At 54.0% G+C, this 20782-nt stretch overlaps 8 protein-coding genes across 8 annotated transcripts; 4 read left to right on the forward strand and 4 right to left on the reverse strand.

Moving 5' to 3' along the window:
• Positions 1 to 380: 380 nt before the first annotated feature.
• Positions 381 to 1893, forward strand: CPAR01_11234 (Snf7 family protein; the record flags this gene model as incomplete). The annotated part of the gene is made up of 2 exons (XM_060495493.1): positions 381 to 430; positions 513 to 1893. The coding sequence occupies 2 exons, from the start codon at positions 381 to 383 to the stop codon at positions 1891 to 1893; spliced, it is 1431 nt and encodes a 476-aa protein (XP_060345841.1).
• A 182-nt stretch (positions 1894 to 2075) lies between these two features.
• Positions 2076 to 3530, reverse strand: CPAR01_11235 (DNA repair protein rad18; the record flags this gene model as incomplete). The annotated part of the gene is made up of 2 exons (XM_060495494.1): positions 2076 to 2932; positions 2999 to 3530. 2 exons carry the CDS (start codon positions 3528 to 3530, stop codon positions 2076 to 2078), a joined length of 1389 nt encoding a protein of 462 aa, XP_060345842.1.
• Positions 3531 to 4086: 556 nt separating this feature from the next.
• CPAR01_11236 (DNA polymerase subunit Cdc27) lies at positions 4087 to 5653 on the forward strand (the record flags this gene model as incomplete). The annotated part of the gene is made up of 6 exons (XM_060495495.1): positions 4087 to 4140; positions 4196 to 4251; positions 4310 to 4515; positions 4570 to 4637; positions 4689 to 5427; positions 5481 to 5653. 6 exons carry the CDS (start codon positions 4087 to 4089, stop codon positions 5651 to 5653), a joined length of 1296 nt encoding a protein of 431 aa, XP_060345843.1.
• A 636-nt stretch (positions 5654 to 6289) lies between these two features.
• CPAR01_11237 (uncharacterized protein) lies at positions 6290 to 8149 on the forward strand (the record flags this gene model as incomplete). The annotated part of the gene is made up of 5 exons (XM_060495496.1): positions 6290 to 6426; positions 6503 to 7710; positions 7761 to 7928; positions 7982 to 7996; positions 8058 to 8149. 5 exons carry the CDS (start codon positions 6290 to 6292, stop codon positions 8147 to 8149), a joined length of 1620 nt encoding a protein of 539 aa, XP_060345844.1.
• Positions 8150 to 10561: 2412 nt separating this feature from the next.
• CPAR01_11238 (MCM2/3/5 family protein) lies at positions 10562 to 13541 on the reverse strand (the record flags this gene model as incomplete). The annotated part of the gene is made up of 3 exons (XM_060495497.1): positions 10562 to 10699; positions 10756 to 13208; positions 13253 to 13541. 3 exons carry the CDS (start codon positions 13539 to 13541, stop codon positions 10562 to 10564), a joined length of 2880 nt encoding a protein of 959 aa, XP_060345845.1.
• Positions 13542 to 14107: 566 nt separating this feature from the next.
• Positions 14108 to 14683, reverse strand: CPAR01_11239 (ribonuclease H1/H2 small subunit; the record flags this gene model as incomplete). The annotated part of the gene is made up of 3 exons (XM_060495498.1): positions 14108 to 14149; positions 14202 to 14485; positions 14545 to 14683. 3 exons carry the CDS (start codon positions 14681 to 14683, stop codon positions 14108 to 14110), a joined length of 465 nt encoding a protein of 154 aa, XP_060345846.1.
• A 3179-nt stretch (positions 14684 to 17862) lies between these two features.
• On the forward strand, positions 17863 to 19497 carry CPAR01_11240 (cyclopropane-fatty-acyl-phospholipid synthase; the record flags this gene model as incomplete). Its single annotated transcript, XM_060495499.1, has 4 exons — positions 17863 to 18270; positions 18347 to 19020; positions 19074 to 19329; positions 19387 to 19497. The coding sequence occupies 4 exons, from the start codon at positions 17863 to 17865 to the stop codon at positions 19495 to 19497; spliced, it is 1449 nt and encodes a 482-aa protein (XP_060345847.1).
• A 113-nt stretch (positions 19498 to 19610) lies between these two features.
• On the reverse strand, positions 19611 to 20606 carry CPAR01_11241 (exonuclease; the record flags this gene model as incomplete). Its single annotated transcript, XM_060495500.1, has 1 exon — positions 19611 to 20606. The coding sequence occupies one exon, from the start codon at positions 20604 to 20606 to the stop codon at positions 19611 to 19613; it is 996 nt and encodes a 331-aa protein (XP_060345848.1).
• Between the last annotated feature and the right edge of the window lie 176 nt (positions 20607 to 20782).

The following is a 20782-nucleotide window of genomic DNA, read 5'->3' on the forward strand; positions in this document are numbered from 1 at the left end:
AGGCACCTGGACACACTTGTCACTGGGGACCCTTGGACCCAGCAATGATCTCACCGGCAACCGATAGGAGAAAGACTGCTGAACCCACGCCGATAAGGCAGCTTCCCCCACTGTCCCGCTAAACCAACTGCTTCTCTCCTACTTCGTTTGAGCTCGATGGGGAGTTTCTAGGCCTTGCGGAGCACGACAGTCCTATTTTGAACCTATTCCTGATTGCCTTTTCTTTTGCCCGTTCCAAGTTTACTTTCTCCCCCTCGTCACTGGGACCTTTTGAGGAGATCCCCCCTCCAGCCGACCCGAGGTCGAAACGCAGCTACATTCGACATTCGACAGAACCTATTGCGAGGTCTCTCGACAGACCCCGACGTCACTCGGCCAATATGGGAGAGCTCGCCGACTTTCTCGTCGAAAGAGACCAAAACTTTCGCAAGTTCGTGTTTCTCTCACTCACTCACTCATATCATCCCCCAAGCTCCGAGTCCAGCCGTATACTAATGCCTTTGCCTGCGCAGGGCCCGTTTGCCAGCTCTCTACTCCGACTTCCGCCCCCAACGAACCCTGAACCCAGATGGCTTCCAAGCCAACGTCAGCGCCTGGCGCCAAGCCCTCGCTCGCGCAGCGTGGGAAGGCCGCATCGCCTCGCAGCTCTCGGCGCCGAACCTGTTAGTAGTCAACGTCGACGAGCAGCTCGTGCGGTCCCTCGAGAATAAACAGTTTGGCCGTCCGCTCGCGCTCGGCACCGTCGTCAGGGAGGCCGTCGCCGACAAGGACCTGTACCCGCTCGACGAGTTCACAAAGGCCAAGGAGAGCATCTATGCGGGTAAGACGTGGGCGCAGGTGCCGTGGAGCGTGATCTCGTGGGCGGCGGGACAGTTGTTTGCAGGCAAGTCTACCTCGGGCGAGGATAGGGTTCCGCAGGGGCGGTTTGTGGTATTGAGGAATGTCGAGGCGACGGCGAAGAGCCTTGCGGAGAGGGTTACCTCTGCGGATTCAAGGTTCGACAGGACGTATACGAAGACGCATTTCCAAAAGACATTTGCGGATGCGCTGGTGCAGGATCGGAGGTTATCCGAGACGGATGTGGATATTTTGCTGGTCTTCCTCTCACGGGACAAGGGGATCGTGGTCTACGACGGGAAGGTTGTCAGGATAAAGGGATCGAGCACGGACGAGGATGAGACGACGATAACGGAGGAAGACGCGGCCGTCTCGTCGCTCAAGGAACTCATCGCCGACATGAAGCATCAGACGGCCCTCCTCACATCCCGCGTGGACGAGCTCGCGGCAACAGCAAAGGAAGCCGTCGTCAAAAAGAACAAGGTTGCCGCGCTGGCGGCGCTCAAGTCGAAAAAAATGACCGAAGCGTCGCTCGAGAAGCGCTTCGCGACGCTGAACCAGCTCGAGGACGTGGCGGCGAGGATACAAGAGGCGCGGGACAACGTCCAGCTCGTCAGCGTCATGGAGGCGAGCGCGGGCGCGCTCAAGGGGCTCAACGAGAAGGTCGGCGGCGCGGACCGGGTCGAGGACGTGGTGGACCGGTTGCGGGAGCAGATGGGCGAGGTGGACGAGGTGGGCAAGATTATCTCCGAGGCTGGTGCTGCGCCTGTGGTAGATGAGTTCGAGGTTGATGAGGAGCTTGAGGCTATGGAGCGCGAGGAGAGGGAGAAGGTTGAGGCGGCGGAGCGGAAGGAGAGGGAGGCGACGGAGGAGAGGGAGGCTGAGGAGACGAGGAGGAGGCTCGAGGCCGAGATGGCGGATTTGAAGACGCCTGTTGCGGAGCCTGTTGCGAGGCAGGACGCCAAGTCGCCGACGGGGGAGACGGCGGAGAGTTTGGAGAGGATGGGGCTCGAGGAGAGGGAGAGAGAGCGGGAGAAGCCGATGCCTGCGCAGTGAAAGGGATGGCTGGCATCATATCACGTCGGGGTCTCATCACGCATTTGTATTCATGAACCATAGGGTTCAGATCACGGCGTTTCTTTGCTGGGTTTTGTATAGAAGCAAAGTCTGTGTATCTTACAGTCGGCAGGGTATAGTAACGAAGAAAGCGCTATGTCATGCAATTACCACGCTGAATGTCACCGTGCCTCCTGACCGCTGGGTATCTGAGGCTCTGAAAAGCCGTCCTGTAGGTAATACGTCGATGCTGGGACCTGCGGTTTGAGTGCCGGATTGTCGACCTGCATCATGGATCCCGGGGGAGCTTCGTCTACGCCGCCTTCTCTGGAGGTATCTCTTGGTTGCTCTGTCAGATCAATCACCGCCGCGTCACTCCCCTTTGAATCCAGCTTGGGAGCACCAGTCTCTGCTGAGGCAGCTCTGCCATCTTCTGACTTTGAGGTAGCTGTCTCCTTTTCCTCTTCTTCCTCGCTCTTCGGCTTGGCCTGCGCTCTGGACTTGCGCGCATTTGCGATTAGGTCCTTGAACGAGGTATCATGCTTTGCCGCCCAGGCAACGCCATCAAATTCTTTGTCCTTGACCGCGGCGCCCGGCTTCACAAACATGGCTGCCTTGGAACCCTGCGTGCGCTCCCACACGTCGAGGTCATGCAGCAGCTCCGTCCTCCGCTTCGGTCGCGCCGAGTCGCAGTTTGCGTTCCACAGCGTCACCCATTCTTTATGTCTCTTTTCTAGTTGGACGCGCCCGCCTGTGACGGAGAGGCCGAGATCGGACATCTTTTTGCGCAGGGCGACGTCTTTGAGCATGGAGTAGGCGAGGGCGGGGAGGCGTTCGGGGGCCGGATGCGATCTGCTGGGGCCGGCGCCGCGGGCGGGTGTGTTTGGTGTCGGGGTACGGCTTGCGCTTGTGCGGGCTTGGGCTGTATGTTGTTGTGGGGGTGGTTTTGAGCCGTCGCAGGTGTCGAGGTGACGGAAGACTTGGGCTTCCTTCATGCGGGTGCTACATATGGGGCATGGGACCAGACCATCCTCGGGAGCTGGGACCGATATGTGTTAGAAGGGTGGTGAAGTGAAGCGCTTGGTAAAGAAGGGCATTGGCTTACCGAAATCTGCGTCCTCCGACTCGTTGTCCTCCTGTACTTCCTCCATCTCGTCAACCTCATCGACCTCATGTACGGGCGCGGCGGCTGCCTGTCCAGATCTAGTCCTGCTGAGCCTCGCCGAACTCCTAAGGCGCTTGGTCTCTGGCTGCTGGTCGCCGCTTTCCTCAGCCATCCTCCTCTTGGCCACACTGCCGCTGGGTTCTCGCTGGTCGTTCTGGCCCGCCGTCCTAGCAAAGTGTAGCGTATCCTTCCTGGCCTTGACAAACGAGTCGACAACCTCCTCGAGAGACCAATTACTCCTCAGCTTCAACTCTTGGTCCGAAGCCCGACAGAGAGGGCACTTGCCGTCGTTGGACAAGGCGCGACGGATGCAGAGGGAGCAAAAGGTATGGCAGCATGATGTGACCATTGGTGTCTTGAAGAAGTCCTTGCAGACCTGGCATCGTAAGGAGGCTTCGACTGCTGAAAGAGCGGGGAGGGGTGTAGAGAGCCAATCTGTTGAGTCTGGGACGTCTTCGAAGTTGTCTGCCATTATGGGCGACTGGACTGGGGGATTCGTGACAGAAGTCAAGTGTGAGTAAGTATATGTAAATTCGTCGGCGATCGGTACTCTCGAGGCACAAGTCGCTTGGAAAAGACTTTGGGTGTCTGAGCTGGCGATTTGAGTAAAGACCTCGAGCAATAGTAACAAGGATGTCTAGAGGCAAAGGCTTCAGAGAACTTTTGGAGAGGATGGGAAAGTCGCGTCGAGTGGCGCGCTCATTGGGAAAGTGTCAGGGATTTGAAGACTGGGAGGTGTAGAATTAGTGGATAACGTCACCAATCGCACTCTCCTGAATGGCCCCAGCAGGGGGGTGTGCGCAGAAAATCAATTAAGAAGAAATAGTGGGGTCGCGTCTTTGTCTTTGGCCCGACGCGTCTTCTCAGAGCAGGTAGCTCCCTCACCACCTTGTACCTTCTTCACAGGGAATCATCGTGACAACTCCCTGCAAAAGGTGTCGCCTTGTTCTTTGACGAGCTTCAATTACTTCACATTGGGCCACTTCAAGTCTTATCGGGAGTCGGGAGAACAATCAGACACCTTCACCATGGAGGAATACAAAAAGTATCTGGCTGACCAGATCCTGAGTGAGGAGAAAATTGTAAGCTACGACATTCCCATGATGGCCGTCAAACTGGTGCTCACAAATATCCCAGGTCACATATCGAAGCCTCAGCAGGGCACTCAAGGTTCATGTTAACACAGCAAAAGGGTCGGTTCAAGGAGCTTCGTTCCACTGACTAGTGCAACAGCTGCTGACCTTTTGATAGAATGCTCTATGACTTCCACCGGTCACAGAATGGGATGCGCCCTGGCACAATACATGCAACCTACCTGATCTATGGAACCCAACCAGCACAACGAAAGGTCCAAGATGATGGCGATGTTGAAATGGCCAGCTCGCCCCCTGATGTCGAAACTTCTGAAGATGTTGTCACCCACTCCATGTCTCTTGTCCCTGGCGACCTCCTGAAGGGTAATTAGAAGTTTCTTATTTCCACTGTTTTTTCACATTACTGATCTTTCTTAGACACTCTGGCCACTTACGAAGAGGTGACCTCATTCCATATCTACAGTTTGGCGAGGCATCCCACCAGGGTAAGCCTTTATTTTCCTCCGTCTAGTGACAACCATTGACCAGTGCCCCAGGACTTGCAACTTTTAGCAGACGTTCATCAGCAAATCAAGGAGCAGTCGACGAATGAGAGTGCATCCATGGCAGAGACATACGGTACCATCACCAACCCCAATGTCCGCAAACGCACCCGCCAAGGAAGAGGACCAGTATCTACACCTGCTGCTCCAGCACCGGCGGTCAAGCCTATCAAGAAGGAGGCAGCACCTCCCACCGTCAAGCCCGCAGCCCTTGACTCCAAGGCAGAGGTACCTGTCAAGCAAGAGACCAAGACGCAAACCACAGAGACACCCACGTCCACGGCGGCAACGAAGAAGGGAGCGGCGCCACCAGCGTTGAAGAAGAGTGGCTCGTCTGGCATTTCGGGCATGTTTGCCAAAGCCGCAGCCAAGGCTGCAAGCAAGCCGAAAGAGGTCCCGAAACCGGCACCCGTCGAGACGCCCGCACTATCTGATGATGGCGAGGATGACGATGAAGACATTCCCGCCGCAAAAGCCCCTGCCAATTCTGGAAGAAAGTCACGAAAGGACCGCGAGGCTGAGCTGAAAATGATGATGGAAGAGAGCGAGGAAGAGGAAGATCCCGAAGAGAAGGAGGAGGACGAGCCGATGGATGAGCCATTGGAGGAGGCTCCCGAGCCAGAAGCGAAACCTGAACCAGCGGAAGTCGTTTCTAGCACAGGCGACGGTCGTCGGCGTGGCAAGCGGAGAGTCATGAAGAAGAAGCAGATCATGGACGATCAGGGCTACCTTGGTAAGTTTGGCAATACTCCCTTAAGTTTCTCAAAGCTAACAACAGTCTACTAGTCACTATCCAGGAACCTGCTTGGGAAGAGTTCTCAGAAGACGAGGCACCCCCGCCGCCCGCAAAGGTGGCCAAGACTTCATCTGCGCCAAGTTCTGGAAGCCAAGCTGCGAAGCCGAAGAAGCCTGCTCCAAAGGGACAGGGCAACATCATGTCCTTCTTTGGCAAGAAATGAATGCCGGGGAAAGATTTTGGGGGCCCATGTCAAGAGGCTTGATGGAGACTTGGCATGAAAGAAAAAGGAGAGAAACGTTGTCTACAAGATAAGCTCTAGAGTTCCACAGTAAAGCAAGCTGTCACATGCAGATATCCGCGATTTGTCCAACGATTTTGTTACCAATGGATCTCCTATTGGCTGTAACTGCGGGCAATTACTGCCTCTAGATCACAGAGGTTGAAATAGCACTGGCGTGACTAGGAGAAACAGCGCCGGCCCGGGAGCGGCACGGACGCCGGAGGTCGCCCCGCGTCACCCCGCAGTGGGCCTGAGTCGTCAAGATGCGACGCTAAAATACGCAACCCCGGTCAGAGCTCCTGCAAGGGACCACAGTGACGCTGCGGCATCCCCCAAAAGACGCAGCGGACACCTGGCTGGCAGGGAGCTCGTCGTCCTATTTTCCGCGTCAACCCAACGTCGCACATTGCTTCGTAACACGATCGCTTTTTTGTTTCTGTTGCTGGACCCTGCCACGATCTCTCTGCACTGCGAAGGGTTTCCTCAGCGATTGATACCCATGCGGACATAGACTCAAATTTTGTTCTCTTTTCCCTCCCGTGCCTTTTCCTGCCAGGCAACATTGCTCTCGCAGCCATGTCCTTACGCACAGTATTTGACCTGCTGCTACCCCTGGGTCTGCTGGTCGGCCAGACCTACGCGGCGCAAGAACCTCTGACTGGCGAGGATCGCGAAGCATGTCCCAACTATGCACAGTATTCCACATACCCCCAGTGAGTTTGCGACTCTGGCCTTGGCCGTTCCTCTTGAGACCACGAATCAATGCTGAGAATGTGTGTGTGTCGCCAGTAAACCCCTGAGCGAAGGCCCCCTTGGCCTGCCCTACCAACGACCCGATCCACGATGCCGTACTTTCCACTCCGATGCCATTGAGCAGGTCATCAAGGATGTCACATCCAGAATGAAGGACCCCGACCTGGCCAGACTATTCGAGAACGCGTTCCCTTCCACGACAGACACCACTGTCAAGTTCCATACCGATGGGACTGATACCAGGTTCGTCGATCTCAAGGGCCGCAGCCTGCGCGACGAGGGCAAATGGGAGGGGCCGCAGTCCTTCATCATTACGGGCGACATCATTGCCGAGTGGCTGCGCGACAGCACGAACCAGCTCTCACCCTACCAGGCGCTGGCCAAGAAAGATCCCGCCATCTTCAAGCTGATCCTGGGCGCCATCAACACGCAGGCCGAGTACGTCATCGAGTCGCCGTACTGCAACGCCTTCCAGCCCCCTCCGATCGCGAACCTGCAGCCGAGCCACAACGGACAGGACGACACGGTGCACCCCATCTACGAGCCCTCGTTTGTGTTCGAGTGCAAGTACGAGCTGGATTCGCTGGCGCATTTCCTCGCGCTGGGCAACGACTTTTACGAGCACACCGAGTCCAAGGATTTCATGACGGGCAGGTGGTTCATGGCTCTCGAGACGGTGCTCAACGTACTCGAGGAGCAGTCCCGCTCCACGTTCGACCCGGAGACGGGCCGCTTCCAGAAGAACGAGTACACCTTCCAGCGCAAGACGGACGCGGGCACCGAGACGCTGAACCTCAAGGGCGTCGGTAACCCGCTGAACAACGGAACGGGTCTCGTGAGGTCTGCTTTCCGGCCCAGCGATGACGCCACGATCCTCGGCTTTTTTATTCCGGCGAACGCCATGATGGCCGTGGAGCTGAAGCGCACGTCCATATTCCTCAAGGCGGCCGGCAAGGACGTCCTCGCGCAGACGGTGGATAAGTGGAGCCAGACAATTGCTGACGGCGTGTGGAATAATGGTGTGGTCAAGCACGCCAAGTACGGAGACGTCTTTGCGTACGAGGTTGACGGGTACGGTTCGTCCATTCTCATGGATGATGCGAATTACCCGTCGCTGCTGGCGCTTCCTCTCATGGGATTCTTGCCTGCGGATGATCAGACGTACAAGAACACCAGGAAGATGCTTTTGGAGAAGACTGGCAACCCTTACTACCTCGAGGGTGCTGCGTTCCACGGAATCGGAGGTGAGTTTTTTCTTGATGCGTTGGAAGTTTTGAAACTTACAACATCCCAGGACCCCACATTGGGCTTTCCAACGCCTGGCCAATGAGTCTTTTGATCCAGGCGCAGACATCCGAAAATGACCAGGAAATCACCGAGTGTCTTGACTTTGTCCTGAACTCTGCTAAGCTCGGTTTGGTTCACGAAAGTGTTGATGTCGGACGTATTTCTGCTTATACCCGTAAGTCCCGTCGAGCCCGCTTTACCAACTATCATGCTAATCACATAATACAGGAAGCTGGTTCGCATGTAAGACACTAGGATACCTGATTTTGACGACATTGTGAGCTGTGATGCTGACTTTTGATAGGGGCCAACGGCGTATTTGCCGAGACGATCCTCGACTTGGCTAAGAGGAAGCCTCACTTGATCTTTACTGACGCAAAACCGTATACCATCTGAGTATGGCATTTACTTTCGGTCATGGCGTGTTGGATGCGGGGGCAGTTAATCAGTTGATCGCGACATGGCATGGGAGGCGGTGACTGGCATCTTTACTGCATCAATAGATTTATATCCACTTCTAAAGAGTTGCCAGATGATTGAAGACCAAAAAAGTAAACAAAGTTAAAACAGATAACAAAAGGCAGAATTAGGCTCAGATATCTTTACCTCGGTGAAGGCAGTGGATAGCTAGGAGTGAGGGCTATAAACCACACAATCTTCCCGACCACTTTCCCTTCAACTGATCATCACTATGGACGAGTTTGCGACACATAACTCACTCAACCTGCATTATTTATACATGCCCAGAAGGTTCGCCTCGTAACGAGTGTGAATACAAACCTTCTACACGTCTCAAAAACTTTCTAGCAAGAAAAGGCTAGCTTCGCCAATCTGAAAAAGAATTGGCCGCAGCGTTCTCAAGAGATGACTTCTACCCCATGGAGCTGATCATTCTGCCGAGTAAATTCTTATCGGTCGTCGTTGTTATCCGCCTGCCTATCACACTTCCATGCTCTCCCGTCAACGGGTACAAATGGGAGGTGTCCATTGAGAGGCCAGGGAAAGGGTTATCTAAGCAAAAGACTGAAAAGCCTGCAGGGTTGAATTTGGAGGTACACGAAATAACCGTTGAGAATTTTGATTTCTACGTCAAGGCAATCACAACAGCGCGGTCGTACAATTCACAGTGTTTCATAACAATAATTAAGCACATCAATATTATTTCCTTCCCTCGTCGTCACCAAGACATACACTTGAATAAGCCAGCGGTTGTAGCTAGGGATGGAAGAGACATACTCTATGTGTTTATGCTCGAGCTACATGGGACGGTTGTGAATGGAATGTGAATGTAGATGGAAAAGGATCAACGCAGGGAAGAATGGTCTATCCAGAAGGATTGATGGATATGACCACTATACATAACGAAGACGTTGCTTATTTTATGGAGGGGATTTTCACGTGAGATCAGTTATTAAGGGTTCTACCCACAGCTATATCTTCTGAACCTCCCTTCTTTCTACTAAGGTAAACCTAGACCCTCGCTAATACACACATAGACAGATTATATAAAAGAGACCAGTTTCCCCTGGACTGGCAGTATAGAACCTTATCACTTCGACTATGGTCACACCGCACACTTCTTCAAGTGGACCAGAGGCTTCGAAGCCATGCTTGAAACCAGGAGTCCTGGATGTGGAAAGGTGGCTGAACCACTGTGCTTGGGCACAGAACAAACGCCGCATCAGAGACGGATAGGTAGGCATGAGTCTACCACGGCGGCGCCTTGGCTAGTAGTCGAGTCAACTGGCCGCACGCCTCTATCGCACGTGCCTGCCGGCTGCGCGGCCTTAACATCCAGTAAACAAGAGAGTTTGACAGTGAAATTAACGGACTGACCCAGGAACGTGTTTGGTCTTGTCCTTTTCAATTGCTCGCTGGGAAGCTGGTTGTATCCGTACTTCGTGCTGGGGTGACCGTTTTCCCATGCCTGGTCATCAACCTGCTTCGTTTCAATAATTTATCAACACCATCTCTAAGACGGTGGCTCTTTCCATCGAAGCTCATCGTCGTCAGAGTATACGTTGGAATACGCCGTCGATAGCCAAAGCTGGCGAGCGAGGGGCGTTGGTCCGGATACATGCTTTTGCACCATTGGCTCTATCTTGCTCTTACTCGCCCGAACTTCGTCGTCGTCAAAATACACCCAGAGTGGATTTCGTGTTCAAATTAATAAGTAACCCAACAGTGCTCGCTCGTGGCAGAGCAAAGGGAGTCGTCTCCCAGCCGGTGGATGGAGAATGGCGCTTGCAAGTCCAAGAACGTAACCTTGGACACGGGGAGCTTCTTATACTTTGAAGATTCAGCAGCATGTGCTGATACTCCTGGTATACAGAAGTGTCTCTATGAACGGATTCTGAAATACTCCACAGCTTGTCGGCACTCAAGTTGACGATGTGCCAAATCGATCTTAGCACACAAAACCAATGTTCCAAATACAGAGTGTGCCGTTCTCAGATGCTTGGGTTCAATAACAATGTGTCATTGATCTGATCGACAATACGGATGTTGTCCGAACCTAGTGTCACACATATGAAGGCTTAGAGGTAGATGAGCATTGGACGACCATGAAGACCTCGTGATATTCGAAAGTTTCTTTCTACATCTATGTCCATCATCGACGAGCAAGGCCTACCTTACGTGGCCGAACGCCCCAACTCCCAAGCTTGACAAAACGAACCAAGCTCGACAACATTATCCCCTCCAAGGCTTCACATGAAAAAGGTCCAACATGTCGCAGACAATACTCTCAGCTTTTTGTTTTCTTTCTCATCAGAATCATTCACGGGCCCAGTCTACGCCGCCCTCGACTCAAAACTCCTCAACAGCGCAGTTGGGATGCAACACATATACGATAGTCGCCGGCTCCACAGGGCCAGAAGAAGTGCCTTCGGCAGGTGCGTCGTCGTCTGCCAAGCCTTGGCCGCGGACAGCCATGAGAATGTTTTCCTGCAAGTTTGAGTTAGTTCTGATTCCCCGGACGTATACTCGGGGACACCACATACCTTGACCATCCTCTTGAGAACCTTCTTCGCCAATGCCTTCTCAGAATCGTGGTCCTCGACGCTATTGAGCTCATCCTCCTTCTGCTCCAAGTACCACTCAACGAGCGCCTCGCCCTCGACGCCCTCGCCGTTCTCGGCCTCGGCTTCGTTGACATGCTCGACAATCAAGTTGACCATGCTCGAGTACTTCTCAAACGTGATGGTCTGCTTGACTCTGGCCGGTGCTGGCGTGCCCTCGGGTCTGTCGACGGCCATTTCATCATCGGCAGGCTGACCAGCCGCTTCAGATGCCGCGCGGAGGAGAGCCGCACCTTGCTCGGGTGCCTCCTCGTCATCGACTTCCACATCGTCATGCTCAACAGAGATGATACTCTGCCTGAGTAGATCGAAGGCCTGGGCAACCATGTCGGGAGTAATTACACTCTCGCAGCTGCCCTTGGCGATGGCCTCGGATAAGCGAATCATACTCTCCAGCTGACGAACAGTGATACGGTACGAGTTCTTGCCAATGCCGCCTTGCGCGTCATCAGCGCGGAGCTCCTTGTACTTCTCAACGAGGAATTCCTTGGCCTCGGGAGAGAACTCGGGGCGGAAAGCGCGAGCGAAACGAATGAAACGCTGGATGGTCTCGGTGCTGTACTCGGGCTCGATGGCTTCATCGCGAAGCTGGTGGATTCCGACGATGTGCTCGGCGAGATGTCGGTCAATGGTCTCGTTACACTCATCAAGGACGACGAAGAAGAGATCAAAACGAGACATGATGGGAGCGCTCATGTTGATGTTGGCGCGAAGGGTTGTCTTCCTGTTGTATCGACCGCCAACAGGGTTAGCGGCGGCGAGGATAGAGGTGCGGGCGTTGAGGGTGGCCTGGATACCAGCCTTGGCGATAGAAATTGTCTGCTGCTCCATGGCTTCGTGGATGGCAACTTGGTCGGCGATGTCCATCTTGTCGAACTCGTCAATGGCGCAAATACCATTGTCTGCCAACATCAGAGCACCAGCCTCAATCGTGAAGTCTCCAGTCTCTTCATCCTTGACCACAGCGGCTGTCAAACCAGCAGCGGAAGAAGCCTTACCACTGGTGTAGACCGCGCGGGGTGCAAAGCCACAAACGTATTTGAGGAACTGAGACTTGGATGTGGAAGGGTCACCGACAATGCAGATGTTGATGTCACCTCTTAGCTCCATGCCCTCGGCGGTGGTCTTGTGCACACCAGACAAAAGCTGAAGCAGGATACCCTTCTTGATCGTGTTATGGCCGTATACAGTAGGCGCTATGGAAGCAACCAACCGATCGAGAAGGTTCTTCTCGCTTACGAGCTGACGCAGCTCTTCAATCTCGGCAGGGTTCCAGCCAGCGACGATCGCGGCTTGAATGTCATCCACTGATTCCGAGGTGTCGTTGCCGTTGTTTTGTGTCAAGGAGCTGATAACATCTGCAACCTGCCCGCTCGCCGTCTGGCCCAGATTTGAGGTGTCGGGAGTGACCATACACGCCAGGAAGGCCATGCGGTAGGTCAGATCGCGAACACCCAGCGCCTTGAGACCAGTGACTCCAGAACCGCCCGCATCAGTACCGGCAGCACGGTTGTCGTCGCGAATGGTGCTTGGCCTCAAGCCGGGCAGGCCCATTTGGCTGACATCCGGCACGACGATAAGCGCACCGGTGAAGATGCACTTCTCTCCTGCCTTGGCCCGATCCACAATCTCTCCGCGCAAGATGACGTCCATTGTTCTCGGCATGCTTCCTGTGGGAATCTCTGAGCTGTTTTCTTGGATTCGCACCTTCTGCCAGTCGACAAACGTGCTGTGACGGATATCGAGCTGCCAGGCTTGACGGTTCTGGCAAGTCATGTTGGGGCACTGGGTGGGTTCGGTGTATCTGAAAGTCTGCTCGACGTTGGGAACGACCGTTCTGCAAGCCTCGCAAACAAATGTGCCGAGTGAAAGCTCAGGGCGGACTTCTGACGTTCGCGTCACCGTGCCGGAGATGGAGAGCAGCTGGCCAATGTTGGTCGATCTAAGACTGCGCACTCTTGAGATGAGGGGCATGTTGTAGAAGGCGATGGTGAAGAGCTTGTCTGTCTGCTGGTTGGCCGTCTTTTCACCCATATCCGTCTGGCTCGCAGAACCAAGTTGGCTTGCGGTTGAGTTGGTCGGGTTGCTTGAGGATGTCGGCTGCCTGTGTTCGCGGAAGTACTGCGGCTCATACTTGGCGATCATGTTGTGTAGCGCGGCGGTGAGGAAAGGAAGGAATCGGTAGTAACCGCGCATGATACCATCACCCAGCTCTCCATTGGTAAATGTGGTCAGGTGCTTGAAGTCGACGTAGAATGTTGAGAGCTGATATGTCCTCATGCCGTGGATCTGGGCGACATAGTACTTGTCTGTCGTGGCAGCGCTGGATGTCGGCGGGGCAGAAGAGCTCGGCTCTTCTACGAACCTACAAAGCCCTGTGGTTAGAACAATTGCCTAATAGAGCCAAGACAAAATGGACCATCAACTTGCGTTTCAATGAAGGTCTCAAAGTGGTCCTGGACCATGAGACCAATTCTGTCCTCCACGCGGGGAATGTTTGCAGCATCTGGTATCCTTGATCCGCGGGGGACTTGGTCATCGGCGAAGCCCTCGGCCTCATCGTCACTTTGGGCGCCCATGCTCTCGGAGGGCGGCGCCCGTGGCCTGCCGCCGACGGATGAGGATGGCATAAAGGAGCGCTTAGGGGTAGCAGCCGAACGGGACGGGGCGTCCGACATTAGGAGGCCGGCGTCGCTGGAGGGAGCCATGATTAATGTCGTATCTGTTGCGACTGTAAAGTGTTGTCGTTTGGGGAGTCGCAAGTCGACAATGGGTTGATAGTGCGCAAGCGGTGGTTGCTAGGCAGAGATGCGGGATGTTGTTTTTTGGTGGAGGTGGGATTTTGGGTGGTGGGATGCGATAGAGCCTTTTTCGCATTGGGGAGGCGGAGACTTGCTCACTCAGGGGTCTTAATTGATTTCGACGCGTGAGGGGCAGCAGTCGCGTCGCATCGCGTTGCTGTCGCGACGGCTTTAATTGACTGCATTTGGCGCTAGTCTCTTTTTGGACGGTAACCATTATGCCGCCAATTCTTTGCAAATGCGATGCCTTTCGCAGCGTCCCGTGAAGGACTTGAAGTGTTGCCATTGATCGTGAAGAGGGCTTACCAATTGGTCAACTGTTGAAAGAATATTGCTTATATGATGTTGCTGTTGTATTGAAATGGTCCGTAACGCCTAAACTATGCCATTGCTTCATTGCTCAGTATTCTTCGGGGAGAATGCTGCTGCTAAGAAAGATTCCAAGCCGTAACGAATGCTCCCTTGTCGACTATTCACGCACCAGTCTTGGTCTCCTCTGGTGAGTATGAGTGTATCTGTGTCAAATGTCAGTTATGAATCCAAGATGCAGACTGGAGAATTACATACCGACTCAGCCACACCAAGCCATTCTTCTATACTCCTCACGTACGGATCAGAGGCCGCCTCTGCACTCGCCTCGTGGCCCCAAATAACCATCTCGTCAAACTCTGCCTTGGTTTTCATGGTACCCAGCTCGACCAGGTCGCCCTCAGCCTCTTCGCCCTCTCCTTCGAGCTGCTGTGTCTCGACCTTTGCACTCCTCTCCATCACTACGCCTCGGTATTGTTCTGGCAACTTGACTGTCGTGCCATGGAGCTTTCTGCCGCGGAAGTACGCTACTGTCTTGCCATCTGGAAGTCCAGATGTCAGCTTCAAGGATTGTCGTTCCTGTTGATGGAAAAAAACGTACCTTCTGACTTGGAAGGGTTCCAAAATGTGTTGGAATCGCCGACGGGACCATCATGATGAATACGACAAGGCAGCAGATTGACTGTGGCCTTGGTCTTTGTAGAGTCATTTGACTGAATGGACAGGATAGCTTTCGACATGGTGGGCTGTAGTGTATATTGGGAGATCGGGAATCGCTTCTGGTCGTGGAGGGGTCAATGGTCTTCTATTCAGTACCTTCAGGTACTTTAACTTCAGGTACTTCGTACTCGACTTGACCCGACGCGTCCGTCCTAAAGGCCCAGACGCGAATTTGGATAATCGATAAGATGTTGCGATAAACTCGTCTTTATCGATAAGATTAGTTGTCTTGGCTCCCGCCGTGCACGGTCTCCCACCCTTTTCCCCCGACTCCACGAGCCTCTAGTCGTGTCCCTTCAGTCCTTCCTGCTATTTCAACCATCAAGCCATTCATCATCAGGGGTTGCGGCTGATGCGCTGCTCAATTCTTGCTCATCTAATAGAGTTCACTTGGCAATAGGTGGCAGCGAGAGACAGGTGTGAGAAATAGCAGTAGCTCCTACAGACTAACAAGCAAAGCTCGTGCTGGTGAGAGACATGCATTGCAACACTACCCAGCCCTTTTTGATGATTCCAAGACAATCGCAAGGAACTCGCCCAATCCTCGTGGACCTCCCAACCCCCCCGTGTGTCCTCACACATGTCTAGTCAGACAGACCGCCGGGATTAGACATGCATCAATGTACTGGTATGCTACGGGACGACCTTAGGGACGACTCTAAGACGGGCGGGTTAGGTGTCCTGCGACAAGTACGTGGCAGCTCTAATACAACCGGATGCCAAAAGTTAAAACACAGTGGGAATCCCGTCCCCTAGCTCCCCCTGTCCCCTCCTCCGATCCCCTCCGGCATCAGGAATTGTCCATCTTTGTCCGTCTCTCCTCCGAAAAGTCCGTCCCTCCAGATCGTGAACCCGCCCGGGAAAGCCCACGAATATGAATTCTGCGGTTGACGGTTGTCGGCAACCAATTAGCGGCGGTGGGGGGTGGGAAAGTCTTGATGTCATTGATATCAAAACACCCTGGTCGATTTCCTGAGAATTTCCAGTAAAAGCTCCGCAAGAGCTGCAAAGTAACAAAGGGACCCCTGGGCCTTTGCTCAACCGGGGAACGCCCGAATCGGACACCCTGCGCTCTTGATTCGCTTGTACCTACTTTACAGTTGCGCAGGATTCCAATTACACAATGAACTGCGGAAAGCCTTGCTCATCGAAAGTTCCAACGCTGGATCGGATCGGACGTGCCCTAGTGAGAAGTACGGGTAGTTCGAAAGAACCGTAAAAGTCGTTGACGGTTGGATTAGTGTGTGAATTCAAGGCTCGAGATATGTATGGATTAAGAATGCGCATCCGCCTACCCTGACTTACCTTAGTCACGAGGTGTTCGGAGTCGATGACTGTCGATCGCGAGAAACAACGTTCTGTCACACCGTACCCAGCTGACACAGGAAATGAAATGGGCGGGAAGGAAATGCTGTCAAGCCTTGCTCCCGGAGAACGCTCCTCTTCCCATCCCACGCAGTAGGATGCAGGGACCTGGCCTGAGTCTACCGTTCTACGTCTGACTATACGAATGCTTCGATCTAGGTATCATCCTTCGAATCGTCCTTCGAAAGGACGAGTATCTTGATGTACATTATCCTGCACAGAAGTTCTTCCTTCACAAGCAAAGAGGACCTCTCTTATCCTCACAGAGACAGCGCGCTTGAGAAGTGTGCCGTCTCGTCCGATGAAGAGCTACCTGAGTCGTTCAACCTCACGCTAAACGGTTTGTTTCGCTCGCCCGGACCTTGCCAGCCGGGACAAATTCCGGACGGCCTTCTCGAAACCTGCAGCTCGTGCTTCTTTTGTTCCCAGTGGTTCCTTTGGTTCCCCCCCCAGGGCCCAACCCAACTCATCCCAAGCAGCGAGACTAGAACAGTTCGAGGCTGAACGTGGCCGGACGGTCCGGTAGCGCACTGGCCCTTTGAGAGACAAGGTGGTAGGTGGTAATACCTTACAAAGTAGGTAAAGACAAGGTGTTATTGAGGTAGTTTCTTCAACCATTTTTACAAGCCTGTGTTGACGAATGAGCTTGTCGGGTACACCACTCCGATCATAGCTCGCACGCACATGCATCGCCATGCGTTCCCCCAACTTACCATGCGTTCGGCTCGCCGTGCCTCCGTAGGAAGCTGACATCATCCCTTGGTTTACACTAACAGCCCTGGCCCTAAGAAATTTTGTTGGGGAGGAGGAGGAGGAGGAGCTCGTTGTCAGCAGCCAGCCGCTGTCAAGAATTGTCTTGCAGTCAGTTAAATGCATCAATGATTCCAAGAAGTTGGTTTGGCAGAGAGCCATTGTACAATATCGAAACCAAAGTTGAGCTCAGAACCCAGAGGCTATTCAAGTTCACCCTCCACGGTAGGCAAGGCAACGAACAGGAACCCTAGATGCCGAAGAGATCGTCAACCTCCCCCTCCCCCCTTTGGCGATGTTCGATTTCCTCAATGAAACAAGCGATGGCCAAGGCCTCTGCCCCTCCCGAGTGATTCCCGTCTGAGCTACCCTTGCCGCACCCACTCTTCCCAAGTTCCCACCCATGCTCATCCTGGCAAAGCCTGGGTTGGACCCTCCCATGCGTCCCCATTTTTTGACCCTCGGGCTTGCGACGGTACCGATGGACGAGACAAGAATTGGAAGCATGCGCTCTTCTTCCTCCACCTCCTTCGCTGCATCCATGTGCCGTTGCCGGTTCCCCTTCAAGACAACACACTACCTTACCCACCGGCAAGCTAACTCGCACACACAAGCCTTTAGAAGTTTAGCCTTGCCTTGACATGCTTGGAGTGACATTGGTCTCCTTCGGGGGGGTTGCCTCTTGCAATAAAATGATACCCGTCCCGCCCCCCTTGCTGGAGGTCTCAGATGCGAACATGTCCCTCTCTGCTCGTTTCCTGTTAACTTTGGCATTCCACCCCTCCTCCCATACATCCCATCAAGCTTGCTTGCCCCCCTCCATCTTCTCTCGAGAGTAGTGAGAGAGAGAGCTGTATGCAGCGTCCCAGTGACCTACCTACCTTGAGAGCTTCGGTTTTAGGTTCCCCGGCGGCTTGCTCAACTCAATTGACCTTTGATTGAATTGCGCCAGTCCAATCCTGTACCTTACATCAAAAGCCATTGGGCTTCTCACGGGGTCTCGTACATAAAAACACCGTAAACAGGACCTCCGCGACTACTACTTTACTGTATCTACGGACCCGTCCCCTCTACGCGCGTAGCCATGCCCAAGCTCCCCTCGCTGGTCCCAGCGGCCCTCGCCAAACCCCTCTACCGCGGCACCGAGCTCGTGAGAGGCGCCGTCGGCAGCCTGACCTGGGGACCGGCCCTATCGGTAGCCAAGCCCGCCATCCTCTCCGTCTTTTCAAAGATTGAGCGCGGCACCCTCCTGCTCGTCGACGAGCCCGCCGAGCTTCGGAGGGTATTTGGCCAGAAGCTGGGCGCAAAGTACAACGAGAACCTCACCAACGGCGACCACGTGCCGCGCCGCGCCGATGCCGTGCCCCGCGTGGAGCTGGTCGTCAAGAGCGATGCGTTCTGGATGCGCCTGTTCTTGTTCGCTGACATGGGGTTCGCCGAGTCGTATATGCTGGGGGAGATTGAGTGCAAGGACTTGACTGCCTTCTTTCAGGTCAGTACACTCGCAAACTAGGGCGGGCCTTATGGTCGTGTAGGGGTGGTGTGGCTAACTTGACACGGCGTCACAGCTCTTCATCGTCAACCGCGAAGAAATGGGCAACGGAACAACCTGGATATCGAGCTTGTCCACCACCGTCTCGAGCCTGGCGCGAACCACAAACACCCTGTCCAACGCCCTCCTCAACATCTCGGCGCACTATGACATCAGCAACGACATGTTCGCCGCCTTCCTGTCGCCGGACATGACCTACTCGTGCCCCATCTGGAAACCGCAAAGCAGCGCCGAAGACCCCAACGAGCCGGAAGAGACGCTGGAGCAGGCGCAAATGACAAAGTTGCACCGCTTCATCGACGGCGCGCGCATCAAGCCGTCGGATCACGTGCTGGAGATTGGCACCGGCTGGGGTTCCTTTGCGATCGAGGCGGTGAAGAAGACGGGCTGCCGCGTGACGAGCTTGACGCTCTCCAAGGAGCAAAAGGCGCTCGCGGAGGAGCGCATCGAGGCCGCGGGGTTCTCTGACCGTATCGACGTCAGGCTTACGGATTACCGAGAGCTAGAGACGCCGGGCAGGCCGTTTGACAAGATTGTGTCCATTGAGATGCTGGAGGCCGTTGGTCAGGAGTTCCTGGCGACGTATTTTGCGCAAATGGACAGGTTGCTGAAGAAGGATGGGGGTATCGCCGTCTTCCAGTGCATTACGATGCCGGAAGGTCGCCATGAGGCGTACTCCAAGGGCGAAGAGTAAGTCGCAAAGCAGAACCCATGAAATAGGGTCGCGTGCTGACAGACTGCAGTTTCATCAACCACTACATCTTCCCGGGAGGTTACCTCCCATCGATCACTCAGCTGTTGAACCACATCAGCAAGGAGTCCAAGGGCACTCTCATTGTCGAAAAGGTGGAGAACATTGGTGGCCACTACTCAAAAACCCTGAGGCTGTGGAAGGAGGAGTTCCTCCGCAACTTTGATTCCAAGATCCGTCCGGCGTTGAAACGTGAGCATGATGACATGACTGAAGAAGAAATAGATGTATTTAGAAGGAAGTGGGAGGTAAGACACGTACCATCATCCCTCTTGTGGTATTTCTAAGCTAATCTGGCCATGCAGTACTACTTCACATACTGCGAAGCCGGGTTCCGAACAAAGACGCTTGGCGACGCGATAATAACCGTTGGGCGCGAGGGTGCTCTGGAGTTGATGGAAGGCATTCCGCTATGAAGAAAGTGGACATAATTGTTGGAGGAGACAAGACCGTGTCATAATTTTGAAGACACGGATGCATGAGGCCCCGGGGCCTTGATGAGATTTAAAGCAGCGTAGAGGGTAAAGACTCATTTCTTTTTCTTGGACTTGTTAGACTTTGGCTTCGAAGATATCGAAGCACCTCCAAATCGAGGAAAGCGGTTGGCGTGATCCACGTCGAATGCGGACTTGTGTTTCCTGAACAAGAGCATCGTCACCCGCGCATCTTCGATACTTGAGTGAGCACCGCCTTGGATGGTGACCTTGAGCAACTCCTCTGCAAGTCTTCTAAGCGCTGGCTTACTGCCGTTGCCGTACTGCCGAAACCCAGGGTGCTTGGCCGTATCGCGAATGTCTTTACTCGGATGACTGAGTTTCAGGCAGTCCAGATCGTGCTTGATATCGTGGGCAACCACTATCCTGTCTTTAAGGAGCGCGGCGACTTCCTTCTGGACCTCGTCGAAGTCCCGGGCAAATCTCATGTGCTTAGGGAGGATCCCGCTCACAGCACTTCGCCAGTCCGTCACCCGGTCTTGGGGCTTCACATACGAATCGTATACTTGGCGTCCGTGAAAGTCAACGATGCTCACACGAGCCAAGACGGACTCGTATCCTCCATCTCCAACACCAACCATTTCGCAGTCGATGGCGATGTACTTGCCCACCTGGATTCCTTCTATGAGACCAGAGTTGATCTTATCCTTTTCGGATCCGAGCATGGAATTGTTCTTCAGCCCGAGACCGTAGGCCTCAGCCAGTGCTTCCGAAGAGATGTCATTGTCTTGGGCCCAGAGAGCGAGTGACGGCGACGGGCCGACCTTGGGTTCGACTTCAACCTTTGAACTTTGTGCAACACCCATGCGTCCGTTCTTTGTTTTTACGGCCTTTGGGGTGTGCGTAGCTGGTCCCGACGTTTTGGAAGCAATCTTCTTCTTTTTGGACTGTTGTTGGTCCGAGGTTGAAGATTCTGCTTTTCTCTTGACACCCCCAGACGTCTTGGCTGGTGTAGTTGAGGAAGAAGACGGGCCTGCCGCTTTGAGTTGTGCCTGGAGCTTCTTCCAATTTGATGACAGCTCAGGGGCCATAGTCTCTGCTTCCGAATGAGATATTTTCGGATATGACCGCTCGTGTATCAGCGAGAGGAAACTATGAGGTGTTTTTCGAAATATGAAAAACGGTAAATGAGAAACTCTTGGATGTAAAGTCAGCGATGAGAGTCGAGCCCAAATGAGAGAAAATGGAAAAATGCACTTATCGAGGT

The sequence above is a fragment of the Colletotrichum paranaense genome (genome assembly GCF_030867605.1).
Source record: "Colletotrichum paranaense strain IMI 384185 chromosome Unknown Scaffold_9.1, whole genome shotgun sequence".
Taxonomy (NCBI): domain Eukaryota; kingdom Fungi; phylum Ascomycota; class Sordariomycetes; order Glomerellales; family Glomerellaceae; genus Colletotrichum; species Colletotrichum paranaense.